Source organism: Panulirus ornatus, chromosome 11 (genome assembly GCF_036320965.1).
Source record: "Panulirus ornatus isolate Po-2019 chromosome 11, ASM3632096v1, whole genome shotgun sequence".
NCBI lineage: Eukaryota > Metazoa > Arthropoda > Malacostraca > Decapoda > Palinuridae > Panulirus > Panulirus ornatus.
Genome location: NC_092234.1, coordinates 13,356,098 through 13,382,648, shown reverse-complemented (window position 1 = coordinate 13,382,648; position 26,551 = coordinate 13,356,098). Strand labels below are relative to the sequence as shown.

Sequence of the window (26,551 nt, the reverse complement as noted above, 5' to 3'; positions counted from 1 at the left end):
CGTGTGGACGTGTATGTATATACATGTGTATGGGGTGGGTTGGGCCATTTCTTTCGTCTGTTTCCTTGCACTACCTCGCAAACGTGGGAGACAGCAAAAAAAAGAAAAATATATATATGTATATATATATATATATATATATATATATATATATATATATATATATATATATATATATTATCCCTGGGGATAGGGGAGAAAGAATACTTCCCACGTATTCCCTGCGTGTCGTAGAAGGCGACCAAAAGGGAAGGGAGCAGGGGCTGGAAATCCTCCCCCTTTTTTTTTTTTTTTCCCCAAAGAAGGAACAGAGAAGGGCCAGATGAGGATATTCCCTCAAAGGCCCAGTCCTCTGTTCTTAATGCTACCTCGCTAACGCGGGAAATGGCGAATAGTATGAAAGAAAAGAAATATATATATATAGGGGATAGGGGAGAAAGAATACTTCCCAAGTATTCCCTGCGTGTCGTAGAAGGCGACTAAAAGGGAAGGGAGCGGGAGGCTGGAAATCCTCCCCTCATTTTTTTTTTTTTTTCCAAAAGAAGAAACGGAGAAAGGGGCCAGGTGAGGATATTCCCTCAAAGGCCCAGTCCTCATCCTCTGTTTGTAACGCTACCTCGCTAATGTGGGAAATGGCGATTAGTATAAAAAAATATATATATATATATATATATATATATATATATATATATATATATATATATATATATATATATATACATATATATATATATAATATTTTTTTTTTCTGTCTCCCGCGTTTGCGAGGTAGCGCAAGGAAACAGACGAAAGAAATGGCCCAACCCACCCCAATACACATGTATATACATACGTCCACACACGCAAATATACATACCTACACAGCTTTCCATGGTTTACCCCAGACGCTTCACATGCCCTGATTCAATCCACTGACAGCACGTCAACCCCGGTATACCACATCGATCCAATTCACTCTATTCCTTGCCCTCCTTTCACCCTCCTGCATGTTCAGGCCCCAATCACACAAAATCTTTTTCACTCCATCTTTCCACCTCCAATTTGGTCTCCCACTTCTTGTTCCCTCCACCTCCGACACATATATCCTCTTGGTCAATCTTTCCTCACTCATTCTCTCCATGTGCCCAAACCATTTCAAAACACCCTCTTCTGCTCTCTCAACCATGCTCTTTTTATTTCCCCACATCTCTCTTACCCTTACGTTACTTACTCGATCAAACCACCTCACACCACTCATTGTCCTCAAACATCTCATTTCCAGCACATCCACCCTCCTGCGCACAACTCTATCCATAGCCCACGCCTCGCAACCATACAACATTGTTGGAACCACTATTCCTTCAAACATACCCATTTTTGCTTTCTGAGATAATGTTCTCGACTTCCAAACATTCTTCAAGGCTCCCAGAATTTTCGCCCCCTCCCCCACCCTATGATCCACTTCCGCTTTCATGGTTCCATCCGCTGCCAGATCCACTCCCAGATATCTAAAACACTTTACTTCCTCCAGTTTTTCTCCATTCAAACTTACCTCCCAATTGACTTGACCCTCAACCCTACTGTACCTATATACATATTTATATATATATATATATACATATATATATATATAAGAGCAAGGTTATTAGGTACAGTAGGGTTGAGGGTCAAGTCAATTGGGAGGTGAGTTTGAATGGAGAAAAACTGGAGGAAGTGAAGTGTTTTAGATATCTGGGAGTGGATCTGGCAGCGGATGGAACCATGGAAGCGGAAGTGGATCATAGGGTGGGAGAGGGGGCGAAAATTCTGGGGGCCTTGAAGAATGTGTGGAAGTCGAGAACATTATCTCGGAAAGCAAAAATGGGTATGTTTGAAGGAATAGTGGATCCAACAATGTTGTATGGTTGCGAGGCGTGGGCTATGGATAGAGTTGTGCGCAGGAGGATGGATGTGCTGGAAATGAGGTGTTTGAGGACAATGTGTGGTGTGAGGTGTTTGATCGAGTGAGTAACGTAAGGGTAAGAGAGATGTGTGGAAATAAAAAGAGCGTGGTTGAGAGAGCAGAAGAGGGTGTTTTGAAGTGGTTTGGGCACATGGAGAGGATGAGTGAGGAAAGATTGACAAAGAGGATATATGTGTCGGAGGTGGAGGGAACAAGGAGAAGAGGGAGACCAAATTGGAGGTGGAAAGATGGAGTGAAAAAGATTTTGTGTGATCGGGGCCTGAACATGCAGGAGGGTGAAAGGAGGGCAAGGAATAGAGTGAATTGGAGCGATGTGGTATACCGGGGTTGACGTGCTGTCAGTGGATTGAATCAAGGCATGTGAAGCGTCTGGGGTAAGCTATGGAAAGCTGTGTAGGTATGTATATTTGCGTGTGTGGACGTATGTATATACATGTGTATGGGGGGGGTTGGGCCATTTCTTTCGTCTGTTTCCTTGCGCTACCTCGCAAACGCGGGAGACAGCGACAAAGTATAATAAAAAAAAATATATATATATATATATATTCATGTGAGAAACTGCAGAAGCTGGTGACGGAGTTTGGTAAAGTGTGTGGAAGAAGAAAGTTAAGAGTAAATGTCAATAAGAGCAAGGTTATTAGGTACAGTAGGGTTGAGGGTCAAGTCAATTGGGAGGTGAGTTTGAATGGTGAGAGGCTGGAGGAAGTGAAGTGTTTTAGATATCTGGGAGTGGATCTGTCAGCGGATGGAACCATGGAAGCGGAAGTGGATCATAGGGTGGGGGAGGGGGCGAAAATTTTGGGAGCCTTGAAAAATGTGTGGAAGTCGAGAACATTATCCCGGAAAGCAAAAATGGGTATGTTTGAAGGAATAGTAGTTCCAACAATGTTGTATGGTTGCGAGGCGTGGGCTATGGATAGAGTTGTGCGCAGGAGGATGGATGTGCTGGAAATGAGATGTTTGAGGACAATGTGTGGTGTGAGGTGGTTTGATCGAGTAAGTAACGTAAGGGTAAGAGAGATGTGTGGAAATAAAAAGAGCGTGGTTGAGAGAGCAGAAGAGGGTGTTTTGAAATGGTTTGGGCACATGGAGAGAATGAGTGAGGAAAGATTGACCAAGAGGATATATGTGTCGGAGGTGGAGGGAACGAGGAGAAGAGGGAGACCAAATTGGAGGTGGAAAGATGGAGTGAAAAGGATTTTGTGTGATCGGGGCCTGAACATGCAGGAGGGTGAAAGGAGGGCAAGGAATAGAGTGAATTGGAGCGATGTGGTATACAGGGGTTGACGTGCTGTCAGTGGATTGAATCAAGGCATGTGAAGCGTCTGGGGTAAACCATGGAAAGCTGTGTAGGTATGTATATTTGCGTGTGTGGACGTGTGTATGTACATGTGTATGGGGGGGGTTGGGCCATTTCTTTCGTCTGTTTCCTTGCGCTACCTCGCAAACGCGGGAGACAGCGACAAAGTATAAAAAAAAAAAAATATATATATATATATATATATATATATATATATATATATATATATATATATATATATAAATATATATTATCCCTGGGGATAGGAGATTAAGAATACTTCCCACGTATTCCCTCCGTGTCGTAGAAGGCGACTAAAAGGGGAGGGAGCGGGGGGCTGGAAATCCTCCCGTCTTTTTTTTTTTTTTTTTTTCTCCAAAAGAAGGAACAGAGAAGGGGGCCAGGTGAGGATATTCCCTCAATGGCCCAGTCCTCTGTTCTTAACGCTACCTCGCTAACGCGGGAAATGGCGAATAGTTTGAAAAAAAAAGAAAAAAAAAAATATATATATATATATATATATATATATATATATATATTATCCCTGGGGATAGGGGAGAAAGAATACTTCCCATGTATTCCCTGCGTGTCGTAGAACGCAACTAAAAGGGAAGGAACAGAGAAGGGGGCCAGGTGAGGATATTCCCTCTAAGGCCCAGTCCTCTGTTCTTAACGCTACCTCGCTATCGTGGGAAGTATTCTTAATCCCCTATCCCCAGGGATAATATATATATATATATATATATATATATATATATATATATATATATATATATATGGCTGATTCATGTGAGAAACTGCAGAAGCTGGTGACTGAGTTTGGAAAAGTGTGTGGAAGAAGAAAGTTAAGAGTAAATGTGAATAAGAGCAAGGTTATTAGGTACAGTAAGGTTGAGGGTCAAGTCAATTGGGAGGTGAGTTTGAATGGAGAAAAACTGGAGGAAGTGAAGTGTTTTAGATATCTGGGAGTGGATCTGGCAGCGGATGGAACCATGGAAGCGGAAGTGGATCATAGGGTGGGGGAGGGGGCGAAAATCCTGGGGGCCTTGAAGAATGTGTGGAAGTCTAGAACATTATCTCGTAAAGCAAAAATGGGTATGTTTGAAGGAATAGTGGTTTCAACAATGTTGTATGGTTGCGAGGCGTGGGCTATGGATAGAGTTGTGCGCAGGAGGATGGATGTGCTGGAAATGAGATGTTTGAGGACAATGTGTGGTGTGAGGTGGTTTGATCGAGTGAGTAACGTAAGGGTAAGAGAGATGTGTGGAAATAAAAAGAGCGTGGTTGAGAGAGCAGAAGAGGGTGTTTTGAAGTGGTTTGGGCACATGGAGAGGATGAGTGAGGAAAGATTGACCAAGAGGATATATGTGTCGGAGGTGGAGGGAACAAGGAGAAAAGGGAGACCAAATTGGAGGTGGAAAGATGGAGTGAAAAAGATTTTGTGTGATCGGGGCCTGAACATGCAGGAGGGTGAAAGGAGGGCAAGGAATAGAGTGAATTGGAGCAATGTGGTATACCGGGGTTGACGTGCTGTCAGTGGATTGAAGCAGGGCATGTGAAGTGTCTGGGGTAAACCATGGAAAGCTGTGTAGGTATGTATATTTGCATGTGTGGACGTATGTATATACATGTGTATGGGGGGGTGTTGGGCCATTTCTTTCGTCTGTTTCCTTGCGCTACCTCGCAAACGCAGGAGACAGCGACAAAGTATAATAAATAAATAAATATAAATATATATATATGATGATACAGCGCTGGTGGCTGATTCATGTGAGAAACTGCAGAAGCTGGTGACTGAGTTTGGTAAAGTGTGTGGAAGAAGAAAGTTGAGAGTAAATGTGAATAAGAGCAAGGTTATTAGGTACAGTAGGGGTGAGGGTCAAGTCAATTGGGAGGTGAGTTTGAATGGAGAAAAACTGGAGGAAGTGAAGTGTTTTAGATATCTGGGAGTGGATCTGTCAGCGGATGGAACCATGGAAGCGGAAGTGGATCATAGGGTGGGGGAGGGGGCGAAAATTTTGGGAGCCTTGAAAAATGTGTGGAAGTCGAGAACATTATCTCGGAAAGCAAAAATGGGTATGTTTGAGGGAATAGTGGTTCCAACAATGTTGTATGGTTGCGAGGCGTGGGCTATGGATAGAGATGTGCGCAGGAGGATGGATGTGCTGGAAATGAGATGTTTGAGGACAATGTGTGGTGTGAGGTGGTTTGATCGAGTAAGTAACGTAAGGGTAAGAGAGATGTGTGGAAATAAAAAGAGCGTGGTTGAGAGAGCAGAAGAGGGTGTTTTGAAATGGTTTGGGCACATGGAGAGAATGAGTGAGGAGAGATTGACCAAGAGGATATATGTGTCGGAGGTGGAGGGAACGAGGAGAAGAGGGAGACCAAATTGGAGGTGGAAAGATGGAGTGAAAAAGATTTTGTGTGATCGGGGCCTGAACATGCAGGAGGGTGAAAGGAGGGCAAGAAATAGAGTGAATTGGAGTCATGTGGTATACAGGGGTTGACGTGCTGTCAGTGGATTGAAGCAAGGCATGTGAAGCGTCTGGGGTAAACCATGGAAAGCTGTGTAGGTATGTATATTTGCGTGTGTGGACGTGTGTATGTACATGTGTATGGGGGGGGGGGGTTGGGCCATTTCTTTCGTCTGTTTCCTTGCGCTACCTCGCAAACACGGGAGACAGCGACAAAGTATAAAAAAAAAAAAAAAAAAAAAAAAAAAAATATATATATATATATATATATATATATATATATATATATATATATATATATATACAGCGCTGGTGGCTGATTCATGTGAGAAACTGCAGAAGCTGGTGACTGAGTTTGGAAAAGTGTGTGGAAGAAGAAAGTTAAGAGTAAATGTGAATAAGAGCAAGGTTATTAGGTACAGTAGGGTTGAGGGTCAAGTCAATTGGGAGGTGAGTTTGAATGGAGAAAAACTGGAGGAAGTGAAGTGTTTTAGATATCTGGGAGTGGATCTGGCAGCGGATGGAACCATGGAAGCAGAAGTGGATCATAGGGTGGGGGAGGGGGCGAAAATCCTGGGAGCATTGAAGAATGTGTGGAGGTCGAGAACATTATCTCGTAAAGCAAAAATGGGTATGTTTGAAGGAATAGTGGTTCCAACAATGTTGTATGGTTGCGAGGCGTGGGCTATGGACAGAGTTGTGCGCAGGAGGATGGATGTGCTGGAAATGAGATGTTTGAGGACAATGTGTGGTGTGAGGTGGTTTGATCGAGTGAGTAACGTAAGGGTAGGAGATGTGTGGAAATAAAAAGAGCGTGGTTGAGAGAGCAGAAGAGGGTGTTATGAAATGGTTTGGGCACATGGAGAGAATGAGTGAGGAAAGATTGACCAAGAGGATATATGTGTCGGAGGTGGAGGGAACGAGAAGAGGGAGACCAAATTGGAGGTGGAAAGATGGAGTGAAAAAGATTTTGAGTGATCGGGGCCTGAACATGCAGGAGGGTGAAAGGCGTGCAAGGAATAGAGTGAATTGGATCGATGTGGTATACCGGGGTAAATGCAACCCCATCCATATGGATGGAACCCATATGGATGGAACCCTGAAAGCGGAAGTGGATCATAGGGTGGGGGAGGGGGCGAAAATTCTGGGAGCCTTGAAGAATGTTTGGAAGTCGAGAACATTATCTCGGAAAGCAAAAATGGGTATGTTTGAAGGAATAGTGGTTCCAACAATGTTGTATGGTTGCGAGGCGTGGGCTATGGATAGAGTTGTGCGCAGGAGAGTGGATGTGCTGGAAATGAGATGTTTGAGGACAATATGTGGTGTGAGGTGGTTTGATCAAGTAAGTAATGTAAGGGTAAGAGAGATGTGTGGAAATAAAAAGAGTGTGGTTGAGAGAGCAGAAGAGGGTGTTTTGAAATGGTTTGGTCACATGGAGAGAATGAGTGAGGAAAGATTGACCAAGAGGATATATGTGTCAGAGGTGAAGGGAACGAGGAGAAGTGGGAGACCAAATTGGAGGTGGAAAGATGGAGTGAAAAAGATTTTGAGTGATTGGGGCCTGAACATGCAGGAGGGTGAAAGGCGGCAAGGAATAGAGTGAATTGGAACGATGTGGTATACCGGGGTCGACATGCTGTCCGTGGATTGAACCTAGGGCATGTGAAGCGTCTGGGGTAAACCATGGAAGGTTGTGTGGGGTCTGGATGTGGAAAGGGAGCTGTGGTTTCGGTGCATTATTACATGACAGCTAGAGACTGAGTGTGAACGAATGGGGCCTTTGGTGTCTTTTCCTAGCGCTAACTCACACACATGAGGAGGGAGGGGGTTGTTATTCCATGTGTGGCGGGGTGGCGATGGGAACAAATAAAGGCAGACTATGAATTATGTACATGTGTATATATGTATATGTCTGTGTGTATGTATATGTGTACATTGAGATGTATAGGTATGTATATTTGCGTGTGTGGACGTGTATGTATATACATGTGTATGTGGGCGTGTTGGGCCATTCTTTTGTCTGTTTCCTTGTGCTACCTCGCTAACGCGGGAGACAGCGACAAAGCAAAATAAATAAATAAATAAATAATATATATGTGGTATACCGGGGTCGACATGCTGTCAATGGATTGAACCAGGGCATGTGAAGCGTCTGGGGTAAACCATGGAAAGTTCTGTGGGGCCTGGATGTGGAAGGGGAGCTGTGGTTTCAGTGCATTATTACATGACAGCTAGACTGAGTGTGAACGAATGTAGCCTTTGTTGTCTTTTCCTAGCGCTACCTCGCACACATGAGGGGGAGGGTGTTGTTATTCCATGTGTGGCGGGGTGGCGATGGGAATGAATAAAGGCAGACAGTATGAATTATGTACATGGGTATATATGTATATGTCTGTGTGTGTATATATATGTATATATTGAGATGTATAGGTATGTATATGTGCTGTGTATGTGTATACATGTGTATGTGGGTGGGTTGGGCCATTCTTTCGTCTGTTTCCTTGTGCTACCTCGCTAACGTAGGAGACAGCGACAAAGCAAAATAATTAAATATATATATATATATTTTTTTTTTATTTTGCTTTGTTGCTGTCTCCCTCGTTTGCGAGGTAGCGCAAGGAAACAGACGAAAGAAATGGCCCAACCCACCCCCATACACAATGTATACACACACACGTCCACACACGCAAGTATACATACCTATACATCTCAACGTACACATATATATACATAACACAGACACATACATATATACCCATGCACACAATTCACACTGTCTGCCCCCATTCACTCCCATCGCCACCTCGCCACACATGGAATACCTTCCCCCTCCCCCCTCATGTGTGCGAGGTAGCACTAGGAAAAGACAACAAAGGCCCCATTCGTTCACACTCAGTCTCTAGCTGCCACGCAGTAATGCCCGAAACCACAGCTTCCTTTCCACATCCAGGCCCCACACAACTTTCCATGGCCTACCCCAGACGCCCCGACCCAACCCACCGACAGCACGCCATATATATATATATATATATATATATATATATATATATATATATATATATATATATATATATATATATATATCCCTGGGGATAGGGGAGAAAGAATACTTCCCACGTATTCCCTGCGTGTCGTAGAAGGTGACTTAAAGGGAAGGGAGCGGGGGGCTGGAAATCCTCCCCTCTCGTCTTTTTTTTTTAATTTTCCAAAGGAAGGGACTGAGGGGGCTGGGTGAGGATGTTTCCTCAGAGGCCCAGTCCTCTGTTCTTAACCCTACCTCGCTGATGCGGGAAATGGCGAATAGTATGAAAGAAAGATATATATATATACACACACACACACACACACACACAGACTGGATTGGAAGATAGAATAAAAATGTATTAATTTTCTTTAACAATAACATTTGCTATCCTCTTGTAATTTGTAAGAGAATGATTTAACATATTTTCAACTGACACTTGTAAACCTTAAAAGTATGGAGCATTTTGCTGTACCTGCAAACTAGCACCTATATACATGTTAATGATAGGCATTGAATAACCATTTGTGTAAGTGGGCATGAACTAAGGGCCTTGATAATCACTGGCTTCACAGCCACATGATTATTCCTTAAAAAATGTAACGGATTCATGCACAGATAACAACAGGGCATGGCTCACTCTTCAAATGTGCTTAAACATTTGGAGATTCATTTTTGGAGTGAAGGCTAAACTGAAAATTTTCCCATGGAAATACCCAGTCTAAACAAGAGCATGGCTTGGATATAGGTGATACATTATATGTTTGATTTTGGTCAGCTAGCTTAGGTTGTCATATAATTGCCTTTTAGAATCTGTAGGAAATCAATGAAACTTGGATGACTGTAACTGGATTTCATCATTTTGAAAGATAATGCAGCTTTTCCTTTGTAGGGCCAAGAAGATTCAAACATTAACAAAGCAGATGACAACTGATCACAGGGGCACACTCATGTTAGAGCAAACAACTGAACAGATTCTAGGTAATGCTATTAATATCACGCCATTCTTTCTTGCTTGATAGTCCTTGAGTATATGGTGGTTTCAAAGTATACCTGATCTGACGAAAAGTTTCTGTAAATTTTATAGTCATGGTCTATACAGTTAGGTTCGGTAAAGCCTGATGGGATCTAGGATAATTTAGGACAAAAAATCAATGTTTGCTTGTAAGTTTATTTATAAATATCACATGTCTTTTATGAAAATAACAACAATAACAACATGAAAGTTTCGTTGTTGAAGGAGAGAGAGAGACAGATAGAGAGAGAGAATGAGTGAATGATATTGACATGAAAAATGGAGGGAAAGACAGAACCATACTAAATATTATTGTATGTTCAGAAGAAAGGCGAAGACAAAGTAATCACGAGACAGAAGATAGCAATAGAAAGAGTAAGAAGAAAAAAACAGACATAGTATTGAAGGAGACGGACATTTTACATTGCTGATACATGTCAATGATCATATTGCAATTTTCATAACATTAAATACCTTGATTTAGATCTGCTAATACAAAATATTGTTCACAAGGTAGGTTCTTGTATGTCTGTGGAAAAAAAATCATTAATAAACTTCCTATATAATGGCATTAAACAATAACTTAATACTCAACATTATGTTTTTGTCTATGAAATGAATCACCTAAACTAAATGTTTATCCTACAAACATAACCAGGAAATCTTTTGGTATTAATTTTATGATGAATTTTATTCACCATCTGTAAAAATGAAAATTTCTGGTATCAAACAATGGTAAAAGTAAACATTTTATAATTCTTTACCTGGATGCCTTCTATTTACCATTATTAAAAGTGAAAATCGTAGGTCAGTAAATGTCTGCTTCGACAACCAGAACAATAAATACTTGATACCAATTTAGGAAATGGTCAGCAATGCAAAGAACAGTAAGATGATAGCACGTAGCATAGCACACAACAACAATTTATATATGGACAAGGTATATATATTCATATACTCATATAGGTCTTAGTTTTCCTTTAAGCCGCTAAGATACAGGAAGGTAGAAACATTCAACGGAGAGGAAAAGGAGGAAGGTGTAAACAAGCCCTAAGTAGAAATGTTCCTAAGTTATTTATATATCAGGCAGTCTTTTAAAAGTATGTTTCTCTTAGAAATCAAGGGAAAAACAATGTGGTTTTTGCAAAAATAAATATGTGGGACATATGGGGAAAAAATAATCTATGTGAGGAAGATTATCCTTGAATACATTAAACTCATTTATAAATTGTCTTTTGAATATATCCCATTTGCCAGTTACCATATATTTCAAGATACAACAACTAAAACAAAATCAGGTGCGATACAATTCTTACCAGTCCAGCCAAGTTAACTAAAGTAATTACATAATCAAATACAACATGAGTGCTGGACGTGAAAAATGTACCACAGAAGATCGTTTTCGATCACCTCTGTACCACACAACCGCCGCAGAAAGAGACATAAACAAAGCTGCTTTGGTACACATGATATAATATAAGACTCAGGTGCAAGGGAGTGGAAGGCCTTGCCTCGTACACCCAGCACATACATGTATTCATATGTATACTTAGACATACATACATGTATTTACGGGCATGCGCAAAGGCATACATATATGTTCTTTTATGGACTGACATACAGGTATGCAGGCATGCATTTATAGGTATGCATATATGTATCTATAGGCATACATACATGTCATATAAGTATACATACACATATACATACTTGAATTTATATTCATAAATACATATGTAATTACAGGTATAAATTCACAGATATATATACATGTACATATATGAATATACAGGTATACATATATTCTTTGGTATATATGCATGTATACATACATGTATTCATAGTTATACACAAACGGATGTACATACATGTATTTATAGGTATACATACGCAGATATACATATATGTATTCATAGCTTCATACATGCAATGTATATGTATATGCACGTATGGCATCACACTTGAAGGGGTTCACCTATAATATTAATATAAAAAGTATATTATTGTCTTAACTTATTCAATAACATTCGGGTCATCAGGGAGTAAGTCTACGGTTATTTGGATATTCTGCAAGTAATTGGTTACTGATATTTGGATACATCTCAGATATTCTTTCTTCAGATATTGCAGAGGTAGTCTTTTAAATAGGTATCCTAACTCCTGAAGTATTCAAATATTCTCAAGATTGTTTGAAAGTTTTAGTACACAGATACTGCAATAATCAAAAGATACTTGAATTATCACCATATATTTGGATATTATTTGGATATAAAAACACCCAAATACATTTTTTAAATATGAATATTCTCTAAATATTCAGTTTATGAAAATTTGGGTATTGTTGGAATATGTCAATGATACACCAATACTCAAACACAGTATTAGTTTACATTACTTCACAGGATGTGTGATTACAGTTCACAATTCCATTTCTTATTCAATACATGAAAGTGAAGTCCTGAATCCCTTTAACCAATATTTTGAACCACTTACATTTTATGATTAACTTTTGAACACTGGTGATCAAAATTTCACTGTCTGGATTTCACTTGCCCTCTTTACGCAGTTGGAGGCACCTCAAAACATCACAGAATAGAATGATCTGAATGGTCAAAGTAGAATCTAGCTGTCCAGATAACCCGAATCAAAGTGAGATTTTGAATATTATTCTCTACAATATAACCCTTAATACTGACTGTACAAAATTTATATAGCACAAGTATTCTCAAATGAGAACAGGAATTAGTTTAGTGCGAGATGTGATGTGAGAACAGTTTTCTCTAATGAGAACCATTCTCTTGATGAAATGATAGAAAGACCTGCCTCTTGACGGCCATATATATGTACATAGAATACCACTAGTTGACAACTTAAGTCTTCATGTGCTCTTAATTTATCATAAATGATACCAAGATACACTAATTAGAAATAAAGACAATACTGGTGTGAAGTAAATTAATTCATGTTGAATCACCTTATCAAATTGTGCTTAACCAGACGAGTAGACAGACCCATCATTCTTATTTGTCTTGATGAGTTGTTTAAATTGTTTGGCACAACCTTGTAATGAACCAAATAAAAAAGTATGATTCCTTAATATTACAGGGCAAGATCAGGAGAGCATTGTAAAATAAATTTGTATCTTTACAGAAGATAATGTTCCAGCCACATAACTGTAAAATTATTATCAGTTCCAAAGTAAATTATCATAGTTTTTCTAGATCTGGCAGCCTGATCTCACCCTTAACCTTAAAAGAACATTTGGCAATTATCAGTACTGAATTGCCAAGAAAAGAAAAATCCAGCATCTATGAGCATTCATTTTTATATTCAACAGTGACTACCAAAATTGTAAATGAACAGCAAAAGGACACTCTTATATTTGTAAGTGGTATCACTGGAGCTCTAGAACATGTCATGGAATTAAAAAACAGCAGAGGTAATTACCATATCTTTCCTTGATATTCTTAAATCCTTTTCTGAAATGATTTGGTGTTTGGTTCTGTGTCCACTTTACATACATTACAGTTCTTAATTCTAAACTAAAAAATTATGACTTTTCACACAATAAGGCTTTTATTGAAATACAGTCTGGGTGACGGAATTCATGCTGGAGAGTTACCTGTTAAGTCCAGTTGCACACCAAAAAAATGAATTTGAATATGGTTTAGCTTATTTACAAGCACTTCAATTATAAATAGATATATTTCATCTGAGAATGTTTCTTGTTTGAATTTTTTTTTCAAATTTAATCTAAATCAAATTTCAACCCTGAGCTTCTTTTCCTATTGTAGAAAAATTTTCAGTAAGATTGAAAATTCTCCTTGAGCAAATTTCAAATAAATTCTCTCCGATGTTGTCCTTCACTCTCGTTCCAACTTACACTAATTCGTACATAATTATAAACACCACAATTTATTAAATATCATGATAATCACATTATCAGATTAACCAAGAATTGAATAAATATAAAGATAAAAAATACTGGGATAGCTTAATGAGTGAAGTAGGGCTTCAAAAGCTTAGGCATTTACAGAATACACATGAAACATAAACAATCTTATTGTTGACACAACTGTCTTACATTTAACATTATTTTTCTTAAGACTAATGGGATGAGTTTGTAGCCAAAACATCCCGGGAAATACCTCTGACATCATAATTTGTTCATCCATCCCTTCTACATGGGAGGAAGTGAAACAAGTGATGATTGAGGTGAGAAAAACAAAGGAACGACGAATTTGTGTGTTATCAATTCAGAATTCTGAAGTGTTTCAGGAACCCATTTATGTGTGTGTGTGTGTGTGTGAGATACTGAAACAAATGATATTTCTCAGTTTTGAAACAAAACACCACATAAACCTGCTTTTGGGTTACACACTTATCACAGCAGCAATCTTTGTTATGTATAAAGTGGAAATGGTAATTAACCAATTAATATTTACTTCAACAAGCTAATACACTTATTTCAATTCTTATATCTGGAAGTCTCATTACTTGCTGCTGGCTGGAGGGTGGTTGTCCTGTTGTACCCTTCCTTCACACTACCAAGCAATAAGTCAACCAAAGAAAATGAGCATTTTGTCCAAAAATATATTTGAGTAAAATTAGTGAAAATTTGAAGTGATTCAGTAAAAAATTAATTCTGATATAATCTATATGAGTATTGCAATAATCATATTTTCATTAACTACCACCACCTCCATTAAGTAATGTCTTCACCATTACTACACAAATTATGAATTTTCATATAGGTATGCACAAATATCCTTCACAAACAATATATGTATTTCTTTTTTAATAAAGTCAAGCATATATCGAATGCACTCCTTACCCACTGAATGATGTAGTAAATTGTATTCTACATATGTTTTTCTACACATTTCATTTTAGTATGTAAATAACCAATTCATGCATATTAAAATAAAGTAAATATGGGTGGTACAGTAAAACATTTGCAATTCAGATAGGCAAGGCAAAATGAGGCTAGTGATCATATGTGATATAATCTAATTTTTTCGGAGAACGATATATTAAATAGTGTTTTATTTATAATCCACAGGTATTTTTTGATGCAAATCTCTTTACTACTTTCTCACCTAATGTATGAACTAATCTACTGACTCAGAAAGAATATACAACAAAACCTTCCTTAACCTATCCTATTGTCCCAAAGGAATGTGGATGTGACAAACAGGAAGATACTTGTCTATCATTTTCTGCATGTCCTTTGTATTATTTTCATTGCCTGGTTAAGGTATTGAGTATTATTTGGTACATCATTCCCATAGCATTTGGATTAGATTTTCTTTTTCTTCCACAGCTCCTAACCCTTTCTTTACATGGAAATGGGTGTCATGAGAGATTGTGATATTCTTCTGAGCGGACATTGTTTTAGTATCTATCTTGTGCAATATCACAACCCTACTGTATATATATATATATATATATATATATATATATTTGAAATGCTGTCAACAGACTGAACCAAGGGTATGTAAAGTTCCCTGGGTGAACCATGGAAAGGTCTGATGGGTCTGGTTGTGGATAGGGAGGTGTGGTTTTGATGCATTACATGACTGCAAGAGAGTGGATGTGAGCTGATGCGGTATTTCTTTGACTGTTCCCGGTGCTACCTCACTAACGCAGGAAATGACGTTCAAGTATGAAAAAGAAAATTCATACGTGATCACCATTTCCCACGTAAACAAGGTAGTGCCAGGAACAGACAAACAAAGTCTGCATTCACTCACATCCATCCTGTAGCTGTTATGTATGATGCACCGAGTCAACAGCTCCCGATATAAAAATTGACATATGCATACTTTGATGATCACCTTCATGTTCAGTTAATGAACACCATTTTCATTCCAGTAGTTATTGTTATTTTGCAATTCAGTTTTAATCATAGAACCAAAAAGATGTGATGACTCATTAGCAACAAACTTATTAATAAACATTCTGTTTAGTACAATCAATTAGACTGAAAAAAATGTTTGTCCATCTCTCATAAATAATACAAGCTGACCCCATATATCATATCATCTGAAATAAATTCAGAAGTTTCAAAGCCTGTCAGTCATAGAGCTTGATGAATTTTGATCTTCATACAGTTATAATAATAAAGTAATGAAGCCTGTAACTGATGAATATTGTTACACAGAACTGAAAAAGAGAGACTTTTATTCCTAATTCATTTAATGTGAACCATTATGAAATCTTCAAAGCCTGTAACCCATATTTACAGAGTAATGTTTTGCAACATTTTTATATTTCACTAGACACGTCTAGAAAAAAAGTACGCAGCTCATTTTGGTGTTAATGAAGGTGTGTCTTGTTTAATGTAATGTCTGACCAGAAATGTTTCATTTAATGTAAAAGTGTTTTGATTAAATTTTCTTAGAACAAACATCATTTCTTGAAGTTTTACCCATGTGCATATGTATCTATTGTAGCTACAGCACAGAGATGATGAAATACCTCTTTCAAATTAAAAATATATTGAACCTAATCAAATTAGTCATCCAAAAAGATATAAACTCACAGGTTTCTGAAGCACTTGAGATTTCAAACTGCCTCCCAAGGAAACTTTTTATTAAAGTGTTTCTGTACTGTGTGCATCAGTGAGGACATCCATTCTAGTGAGCGGGACAGCACTGGAAGCAGATATATCTAATGAATATCAATGTCTTTTAGTTATAAAAGAAGGGAACAAAATTCACACAGAATTTGAAAAAAACAACTGCAAATACTCCTCACAACTGGAAGCCTTAAGCTCCTCAGTTGAATGGTTTAGCAACACTTATAAAAAGACAAACAGACACACACTCATCTACACAAACACACACGCAAACAACCCCAAACTCATACACACACATATGCACACACAAACACACACACAGAAATCGGTTGAATTACCAGTATTTCGCTAGCTAGCTCGGACATGTACGGTTTTAATCTACTATTTTACAAGCGTTTTCATTTCCCATTTTCGTCTTGACCCGGAGAAGACATCAGCCAGCCAGGGGAGGTCAGGGGTCAACTGCAGAGGTCAGGGCTCTGGTGTTAGGAGGGTATGGTGTTCGTGCTCTGGTGTCCTGGGAGATATGGTGTTATGAGAACAGTGAAAGGGGTAGTGTTAAAAAGTTTGGTGATACATATCCGTTGCTAGGAGTTCAATGTTTGGGATGTCATGTAAAAGTCAGTGCAAATAGGTAAAAAGTTAGGGTCTAATATTTGAAGAGGTATACTGTTAAAATCCAGGTGTTACATGGTGTTAGGTGTACATTATAAAAATTCAAGTGTCAGAATTATGTTGCTTTAGACTGCATGTTTAACTCGTCTGGTTTTAGAGGTAGAACATTAGATTTCTAGCATCAGTTTCAGAATTAAAAGGTGCCATGTTTGAGATGAGGTACTAAAAGTACAATGTTAAAGGCACTAAAAGTACAAATGCTATGATTTTTGTGCTCTAGGCCCGAGTATTAGACTTCAAGAGTTGGAAATTTAAGTGCTCCAAGGGTCACAGGTTCATTATTAGATGTGGTGTTGGATGTCCTGATGTTAAACACCCCCGTGCTATGCATGTGGGTGTTAAGAGGCCCATGTGTCAGAGGGTATGGTAAATGTAACTAATGTAATACACTAGGATTTCACGCATAAGGAATATCCTTCCACAAATCTTGGTGATCTGGATTGTTGGACTCTTGATTGTGGAGGAAGACAGTTAAAAAAAAAAAAAAAAAAAAAATATATATATATATATATATATATATATATATATATATATACTATCCCTGGGGATAGGGGATGAAGAATACTTCCCACGTATTCCCTGCGTGTCGTAGAAGGCGACTAAAAGGGGAGGGAGTGGGGGGCTGGAAATCCTCCCCTCTCTCTCTCTCTTTTTTTTTTTTTTTTTTTTTTTTTTTTTTTTTTTTAAAAGAAGGAACAGAGTGGGCCAGGTGAGCATATTCCAAAAAGGGCCCAGTCCTCTGTTCTTAACGCTACCTCGCTAACGCGGGAAATGGCGAATAGTTTAAAAGAAAGAAAAAAAGATATATATATATATCTTTCTTTCTTTCAAACTATTCGCCTTAGCAAGGTAGCGTTAAGAACAGAGGACTGGGCCTCTGAGGGAATATCCTCACCTGGCCCCCTTCTCTGTTCCTTCTTTTGGAAAATAAAAAAAAAAAACAAGAGGGGAGGATTTCCAGCCCCACGCTCCCTCCCCTTTTAGTCGCCTTCTAAGACACGCAGGGAATACGTGGGAAGTATATACTCTAAAAATCTGCTTCTTGAAGTTCCAATTTTTAGTTTTGGGCTTTTCTACAATAATCCTAATCTATGGTGCCAGATTTCAGGGATCAGGGTCTTGTAAATCTGTGGTAAGGGATCAAATTTTGATGATATATTTGTGCGTATGGGGGGGGGTCATTAACTTTGTTAAACAAGGGAAACAGGAGGAAACTGGTAAGCAAGCAAGCAAAAATAAATACAAATGAAAGAGAGAGAGAAACACACTGATGCAGAAATGGAAAGGCAGTAGGTACAAGGTACAGAGTAAACCTATTGCAAAGCACTGAGATGCAACACATTATTAAAAGGAAAAAGATTGGGAGGAAAGAAGTACATGAAAAGAAGAAGGTTGGAAGAGAACAAGAGCTTAAATGTTTAAGAGATCTTTACACATATATGTTTCAAGTTGATACAATTTTCTATTAACTAAGGGTGTCTCCCCCTGTATATTGTTCTTGGGTCCCAGGTTATAGCACAGCCAACTACTTTATGGCAACCAAGTCCCCTAAGCAACATCGAACCTGTGTCCTGGGTATATGAGGGCTGTTACAGAAGTGTCCAGCACTTCTCCATCTCCATGACCATGGCCTGACCTGCTGCTGTGGTTGACCCAGAGTGACCTGGTAGGCGATGACGTCGACGGGGTTCGTGAGAACAGCTAGGACCCCTACAGCAAGGCGGCGCCGCTCGCACATATGGCTGAAGCACACACAAGATGAAAAGAAACTTGTCAACCACTGCAGCGCGACGGTACCACCCTTGAGTACCACGGTACGAAAGGGTTGTACCGTCGTACTACTTAAGGATTGCATCGTCGTGCTCCAGGGGTTAATTAAAGAATTATTCCCTTCCGGTATAGTGCTTAAATCTGGATTCTAACTTTATCATGGTAGGACATCTGTCTTCCCTCCCCTTTACTTTGTCAGAATGTGAAATGACAATCAATCTCTGTCTGTTACCCCTTGCAAAGAGAGATGACCCTGGACGATGACGCTGTTTAGTATGTAGCCTGTTCACCTGTCCCAGATGCTTACGTGTACTCTATAGTGTTTATGCACTACACCAGGAGGAACAAGTGAGAAGCGTCGGGCGATGGTGCGAACCAGACAAAGAAAGAGAAGAAACAACTGTTAGTGATTGTTATCAAGCCCAAAAAATACATAGGGAAAAAGGAAAAGAAAAAATTCAAAAACTAAATGAACGAAGCTGCTGGCTGTACTACAGGGTAGCTCCTCAACTGGGCAGAGCAAGCAACGAGACCAAGGTGCCCACTGTCAAACATACGTTTCTTTTCCACACCCTTACGTTTATGAAAGAGGCTTACAGTTATGTCTCAATATTCAAATGACCTTATAGAATTTATTAAGTACCTTTGGGATATTTGGAAATGTCACTAGTATAATTTTTAAACCCTTAAATTACCATGAAAAAGGATAAAAATCAAGTTCTGTGACACTATATGAACAGCTTACATTTCTAAATTAATAGCATACATCAAATATCCTCTACACTTCAGTAATTATGGAGAAGAGGGAATCAATTACCAGTGAGCACTGACCCATGACAGAAAATTCTTAACCAAGAACTGGTTTTACCCATCGAATGGGTTGCAAAGCCCTACCGTCTTCAAGGATTCTGGTGGATTCCCTGTCAAGCTGTTAAGGAACCACAGCAAGGCAGGTGAGTCGATGGACCCAGATATGATTCACTGTTGGAAGTAAGTACAATTTTGATGCAATTACAAGGAAGCTTTTGAAAGATCTCAGAGGGATTACAATGGAATTCATGACATGCAAATGAGTTATTAAAATACTGCCAAACTGAGATTATAATGAGATCATTCATTTCATGGAATCATTATGGGGATTACTGTGGAGTATTATGATATTCAAGCAAGGTTATCAAGATATCTGGTTGAGATAATACATTTTTAGATTAATGTGAAATTACCTTGGATAAATATATATATATATAAATACCCTGGATAAACTGTGCCATTATATAGTAAGTTTAAACAATAATTCAAGATTATAATGGGACAACAGTAATATAAATAGTGGCAGAATCACTGTAGGATTTTACATGGACTGCCCTGGTATGATTAAATCAACACAGCATTACATCCAATTAAGTGTGTGGGATGAATTTGATGGTTTGATTATTTGAAGTGATTATATTAGTAGCAATCTCCTAAGGATAACCCATGATCTTGTGATTTTTTTCTTGGGATTTCCAGCTTATTCCAAAGAAAGTAATTTCTTATGGGTTATCTCATTTGAAATATAGGGTACTGATATTACTGAACTTGTTTTATCATCTTCTTGCTCTTCGAATGACACCATTTTCAAGCACTACATTCAATCATGTGGTACGTATTAATCTGTATGCTTCATCTTACTGTAAGATTGATGAATACAATGAAATGAAACTCATTTTGAATGTAGGCATTAAAATACAAACCTCTAGTGCTTCCTTGCTGTTGTTGAACTAATCTTCAAGTTCCATATACCTCTACAGTATTTGGGGATATATGCAAGGTTCTAGCCTGCAATGCTTCACTCCAGGAACAGTTCTTGTGATACAATTCTCTCTGGAAGCTCTGGGATTGTTGATCTAATAGAACACTTCTTCGAAGTCAATCACAGCCTGGAAGCTCTCCAGATCTTGGAATGTCTGTTTTCTGGAATGCTTCTTGTAACATAAATCACTATCTGGAAGCCCTCCTATAAGATATCCTTGGAGTGTCCATCTCTCTGAATGCTTCTTGTAACACATTCACGGTCTGTTAGTTCCCCTGAAAACTTTTACCTATTGAGAGTACACCTACTGAAATGCTTCTTGTCATATCATCCCTAACGTGAAACTTCTAAAAGCTTTTCTTTGGGCGATTCTAAAATGATTCAACAGTAACTGTATCCAAAAACTTTCTGGAAAGCATTATATTTTAAGTTTTTCCTTTCTGTAACCCTCTCTCCTCTGGTGGATACAAACCAGAAGCTCTCTAGATGCTTTCCGTGGTGTCTTTCTATTTACACTTTTTGTGCATAATCTGAAAGCTTTCTTGAAAATTCATTTGGTCTACTTACTTCCTGGAATGCTTATTCCAACATGATTAAGGACTGGAAGCTCTCATGAATACTCCATTTTAGAGTATTTCTCCCAAGTTTCTTTTAAAATGATAAAAGTCAAAACTTTCTTGGAAGCTCTTCAAGTGCTTCATTCTTGGATCGCTTCTTGTAATATAATATCTAGAAACTCTCTTAAAAGCTCTCCACATAGGGTCTGTTTCCTATATTGTCACTTTTAAGTTAATCAGTATCTGGAAGCTCTCCTGGGAACATCAGATGCCTTCAGCAACACCTGCAACTACAGCAACTAGATGCTCTGAGAGGTCTTGTTTAATTCACATGACTACTAAAATGCTTCATGAGACCTACTGCCACCTATAGTCCTCTTCTGTTAAGTCTTATAAGTATAGGTGAAATTTCTTTGTACAGCTCATACTTCATACCAGTGGAACCTCTGATGGACAAAATTGGGCAAAGGTTCCTTCCAGGGTGGTCTAATTCCTTTAACATTTCTATTAGCACAATCACTTCAAAGACCCTACTCAAATCATTTCCTTAACTTTTCCTGGAAAACTGGAGACATATCACTTTGGGTGCTGCAATTAAAAGTTCTATTAAAATCAAAAATAGCCCAAAACACTTTCTTGGAATGTTTCCAAACTGTGGAAGCTCAAGGTTCTACTGTAATTTTTAATTCAAAGCAGCTACCTTTTGTAACATTCATTTCAACAGATTTGTACTTCCTTGATCAATCAAAGTCTAACTAGAAGCTTTGCCTTAATCCGTCCATAAATCATTAAACTTTGCTCCATACATGCATAAATCTATGGAGTTTCCTCAAAATTCTGAGTGTGCATCTCAAATTCCTACATGAACTGTCTGACCCTTCTAAAAATTGATAAAACAGTATGGAAGCAAGAACATCTAGTTGACAGACCTTCAATCTGCACTAACTGGTTTGTAGGAAGAATAGATGAATGATCGAAGTGAATTACGGTTCTTTGCTGTCACAAATCTTGTGGGAAACGAGTACCTTTTGCATGAGAATCCAACTAATATGAGTGAAGGCATAACAATCTAACTGCAGTATCAAGACTAAGTAAAGCTTTATCATATTCCTCTCTCTATCTCCTGGATGGCATCATAAAAGTGATGGATTGCTACCATGCTTGCTGGAATTTAAATGGTGAGATTTATATCCTTCATAGAAAGCTTTTTAGGGTTGGGATTAAAGCCCTTGGAATGCTGTCATAGGTGTCTGGAAATTTCTCATTATTCCTTGCATATGCTTACTGAAGTGTTCTTGGAAATGCTTGAAAATCCCATGAAAAAAGGTTTTGCAGTAGTCTTCCTCATTCCAGAAAATGGGGAACTATTTATGGGGGAAAAAACTCCTATGATGCTTCAAGTATAACTCCATCTTATCCTTCTCCAAATTACTGAATGTGAGTTCTCTGATGATATCTTCAGGCCTCCCAGATTACAAAAATTCCATCCTTCTTTTTAATGACATCATTCCTAGTCACTATGCAACATGTAAAAAGGGGAGACTTGATCACATTATGAAAATTTTGTTTCTACACAGTAATGAAATTAAGATAAATTCACATTTTGGTATATCAGTTTTAACGGTGTTAACCCCATGGACTGTAAGTGGTAAATCAGACCATATATAAACAAGGGGAACTTCAGATATGCTGAATATCTTGTTCACCATTTGATGAAGTCAATGGGATTTAACATCAATCTGTGAACCAAGGATTTTAAAATTCATCTCTTAACAATTTCAAGAAACAGCAGTGAAGTTAACAGAATAATATCCTTGCATCCATTTTATGTGTGACAGTCGCACCTATATGTCTTATCCTCCTAAGAGCTTCCTTCATATTTCAACCTGATTAGATTTCAGCCTTGTGAAGCATGGCGGTCAGATCCCCAGTGAACGATCCTACTGTGCACAACTGCCCGAATAGTACTCAGCAGCTTTTTGTAAAAAGACTACCCAAAACAAATGACTATCACTCAAATGTATTATGTACAGGATGGTTTTGAGAGACCACAAACAGCATCAAAGAACAGCATTTGTGAACCTACGGGCGGGTTCAATCACCTAATAATACTGACAATATGTAAAACAGACTACATGAGCATCAATATGTGAATAGTTATAGCATCAGAACAGTGAGTGAGCCAGACACTCCAGTGGAATTGGATTCCCCTATTATAATAGCTCATTCGACACCTATTTTGTTATACAAAGTTCTGAATCGACAGACGTACAAATGCAATGTGAACAAGCCCTAAGTCTACACCTTTTATTTGAACTTTGATTACAAAAGTCTTTATTTCCTTTTATTTACACCATTAACATATCAAACCTTTATAATACTGTTTCCATTTCAGCAATTTCTCTTATTTCCATTGATGTTCTGAAAGGAGAGAAGAAAAAGTCAATTAATGGGCAGTAAATATTATGTTAAAAGATGTAAAATGTTCTAAAATTCGAAAACCTTTCTAAACAATAATAATATAATAAAAGAATTCTGATAAATAGAAAAACATAAGTACTACTTTCTAAAATACTAAGAGAAACTGATACAAGATTTACTCTAAATAAATGAAGTATTCTAAAATTATCTAATTAATATCATTAATCAATAAACTAGAATTAAAATTAGACTGGTCACTGAAAATACAACTGAACTAAAAATCCTCTGGATATTGAAAAAATACAACTGAACTAAATCCTCTGGATATTGAAGGTTTACATTCGTTTACACATAACACAGTTTACAAAGGGATAAATTGGAATTTACAGTTTGCAGGTTTTGGCGTCTGAGGTCCTGTTCTCAGAAACGTAACTGATTTATGCTAGGACTGGTATATATATATATATATATATATATATATATATATATATATATATATATATATATATATATATATATATATATATATACATATATATATATATATATATATATATATATATATATATATATATATATATATATATATATATATATATATATAACGTATACATATCTTAGATACATATCATAGGAACACAGAGATTTAAGTATACATACAGACAGACATTTCTGAAAATTACATAGTTTAAAATATATTCTGTTGTTATTTTATATATCAACATATATTCTGATGGAATTAGATATCCTCTGAACATCTTGGGCATTTTAGAGAGCACTGATATCTCTCATATGGTATATTATATGAATTAAATATTGCAAGATATGAAGACTGCTTCAAGAAATATATATTTAGAAAAAAGTACTCATGAAAACTGCTTGTATTTAACCAGTATGAATAATAAAATTTTGGAATTTTAATATCTGGATTTTAGGGTATCAAAATTTAATAAGGTCCAATTTTACAAATTCAAAGAGTCAGTTTGAAAATGGGGCATATCTTGAAAGGCCAGATTTTAATGATCTGGATGGTTAAGGACTGAATTTTCAAGATTTTCATGATATGGGGAAAAAAGTGGCATAGGTAAGGGATAAACAGCTTAGGTATAGGCTAAACAGTTTAGGAAAGGGTTTATCATGATGAAATACAATGCGAAAGAGAGAGAGAGTGGTATTTCCTTTAATATCTAATTACCAGATAAACATCCTTAGGGATAATCAAAGTTAAGAATAAGAGGTAGGAACCAAAATTTAACAAACTGAAACTCTTATGAACACTTAAAAAAGCATGAGTGTATTTAATAAATAAGGAGGGACAGCATTTATCACTATCAATTGATAGGGAGATTGGTAATCACTTGAGATGTAATTTGAGAAAGTGTCGGTCATTGCCCTGTGAATTAAGAGAGGATAATACACACATCTTTTGGCTGAAGGGTGCGGAAGATCTTGGAATTCTGTCATTTGGAATCCATCTTCTTCTGTCAGATTTCATAAGCCTAATTCAGTTTTATTTTTCTTTCCAGCTTTGAGCAAATTGCATTTCAAGATTGCTGTTCCTGAGACAGATTCTGGCAGTGATACAGAAAATGGGATGCATGCATGTAATTACTTATTTCTGCAAGATTGCTATTTGTGTGTCACAGGAAGAAAGCTTTACACTTCTGTTACCCAATATATACATACACGTCCACACACGCACATATACACACCTATACATTTCAACGTATATATATATATATATATATATATATATATATATATATATATATATATATATATATATATATATATATTTTTTTTTTTGCCGTTCTCCCGCGTTTGCGAGGTAGCACAAGGAAACAGACGAAAGAATGGCCCAACCCACCCCCATACACATATATATACATACATCCACACACGCAAATATACATACCTACATAGCTTTCCATGGTTTACCCCAGACGCTTCACATGCCCTGATTCAATCCACTGACAGCACGTCAACCCCGGTATACCACATCGATCCAATTCACTCTATTCCTTGCCCTCATTTCACCCTCCTGCATGTTCAGGCCCCGATCACACAAAATCTTTTTCACTCCCATCTTTCCACCTCCAATTTGGTCTCCCACTTCTCCTCGTTCCCTCCACCTCCGACACATATATCTTCTTGGTCAATCTTTCCTCACTCATTCTCTCCATGTGCCCAAACCATTTCAAAACACCCTCTTCTGCTCTCTCAACCACGCTATTTTTATTTCCACACATCTCTCTTACCCTTACGTTACTTACTCGATCAAACCACCTCACACCACACATTGTCCTCGAACATCTCATTTCCAACACATCCATCCTCCTGCGCACAACCCTATCCATAGCCCACGCCTCGCAACCATACAACATTGTTGGAACCACTATTCCTTCAAACATACCCATTTTTGCTTTCCGAGATAATGTTCTCGACTTCCTCACATTCTTCAAGGCTCCCAGGATTTTCGCCCCCTCCCTCACCCTATGATCCACTTCCGCTTCCATGGTTCCATCCGCTGCCAGATCCACTCCCAGATATCTAAAACACTTTACTTCCTCCAGTTTTTCTCCATTCAAACTTACCTCCCAACTGACTTGACCCTCAACCCTACTGTACCTAATAACCTTGCTCTTATTCACATTTACTCTTAACTTTCTTCTTTCACACACTTTACCAAACTCAGTCACCAGCTTCTGCAGTTTCTCACATGAATCAGCCACCAGCGCTGTATCATCAGCGAACAACAACTGACTCACTTCCCAAGCTCTCTCATCCACAACAGACTTCATACTTGCCCCTCTTTCCAAAACTCTTGCATTCACCTCCCTAACAACCCCATCCATAAACAAATTAAACAACCATGGAGACATCACACACCCCTGCCGCAAACCTAAATTCACTGAGAACCAATCACTTTCTCTCTTCCTACACGTACACATGCCTTACATCCTCGATAAAAACTTTTCACTGCTTCTAACAACTTGCCACCCA

The 26,551-nt window shown here is 38.0% G+C and overlaps 1 protein-coding gene across 1 annotated transcript in view; it reads right to left on the bottom strand.

The window, feature by feature from the left end:
- Positions 1-9,907: 9,907 nt before the first annotated feature.
- The window catches only part of LOC139751283 (glutamate receptor ionotropic, NMDA 2B-like), a 461,671-nt gene continuing 445,027 nt past the window's right edge, over positions 9,908-26,551 (bottom strand). Inside the window, exons 18-19 of the mRNA XM_071666604.1 lie at positions 23,498-23,548; positions 9,908-16,409 (exon numbers count right to left, since the gene is read on the bottom strand). Coding sequence (XP_071522705.1) covers positions 23,500-23,548 — 49 coding nt within the window. The 3' untranslated portion in view covers positions 9,908-16,409; positions 23,498-23,499. The remainder of the gene's footprint in view (positions 16,410-23,497; positions 23,549-26,551) is intronic.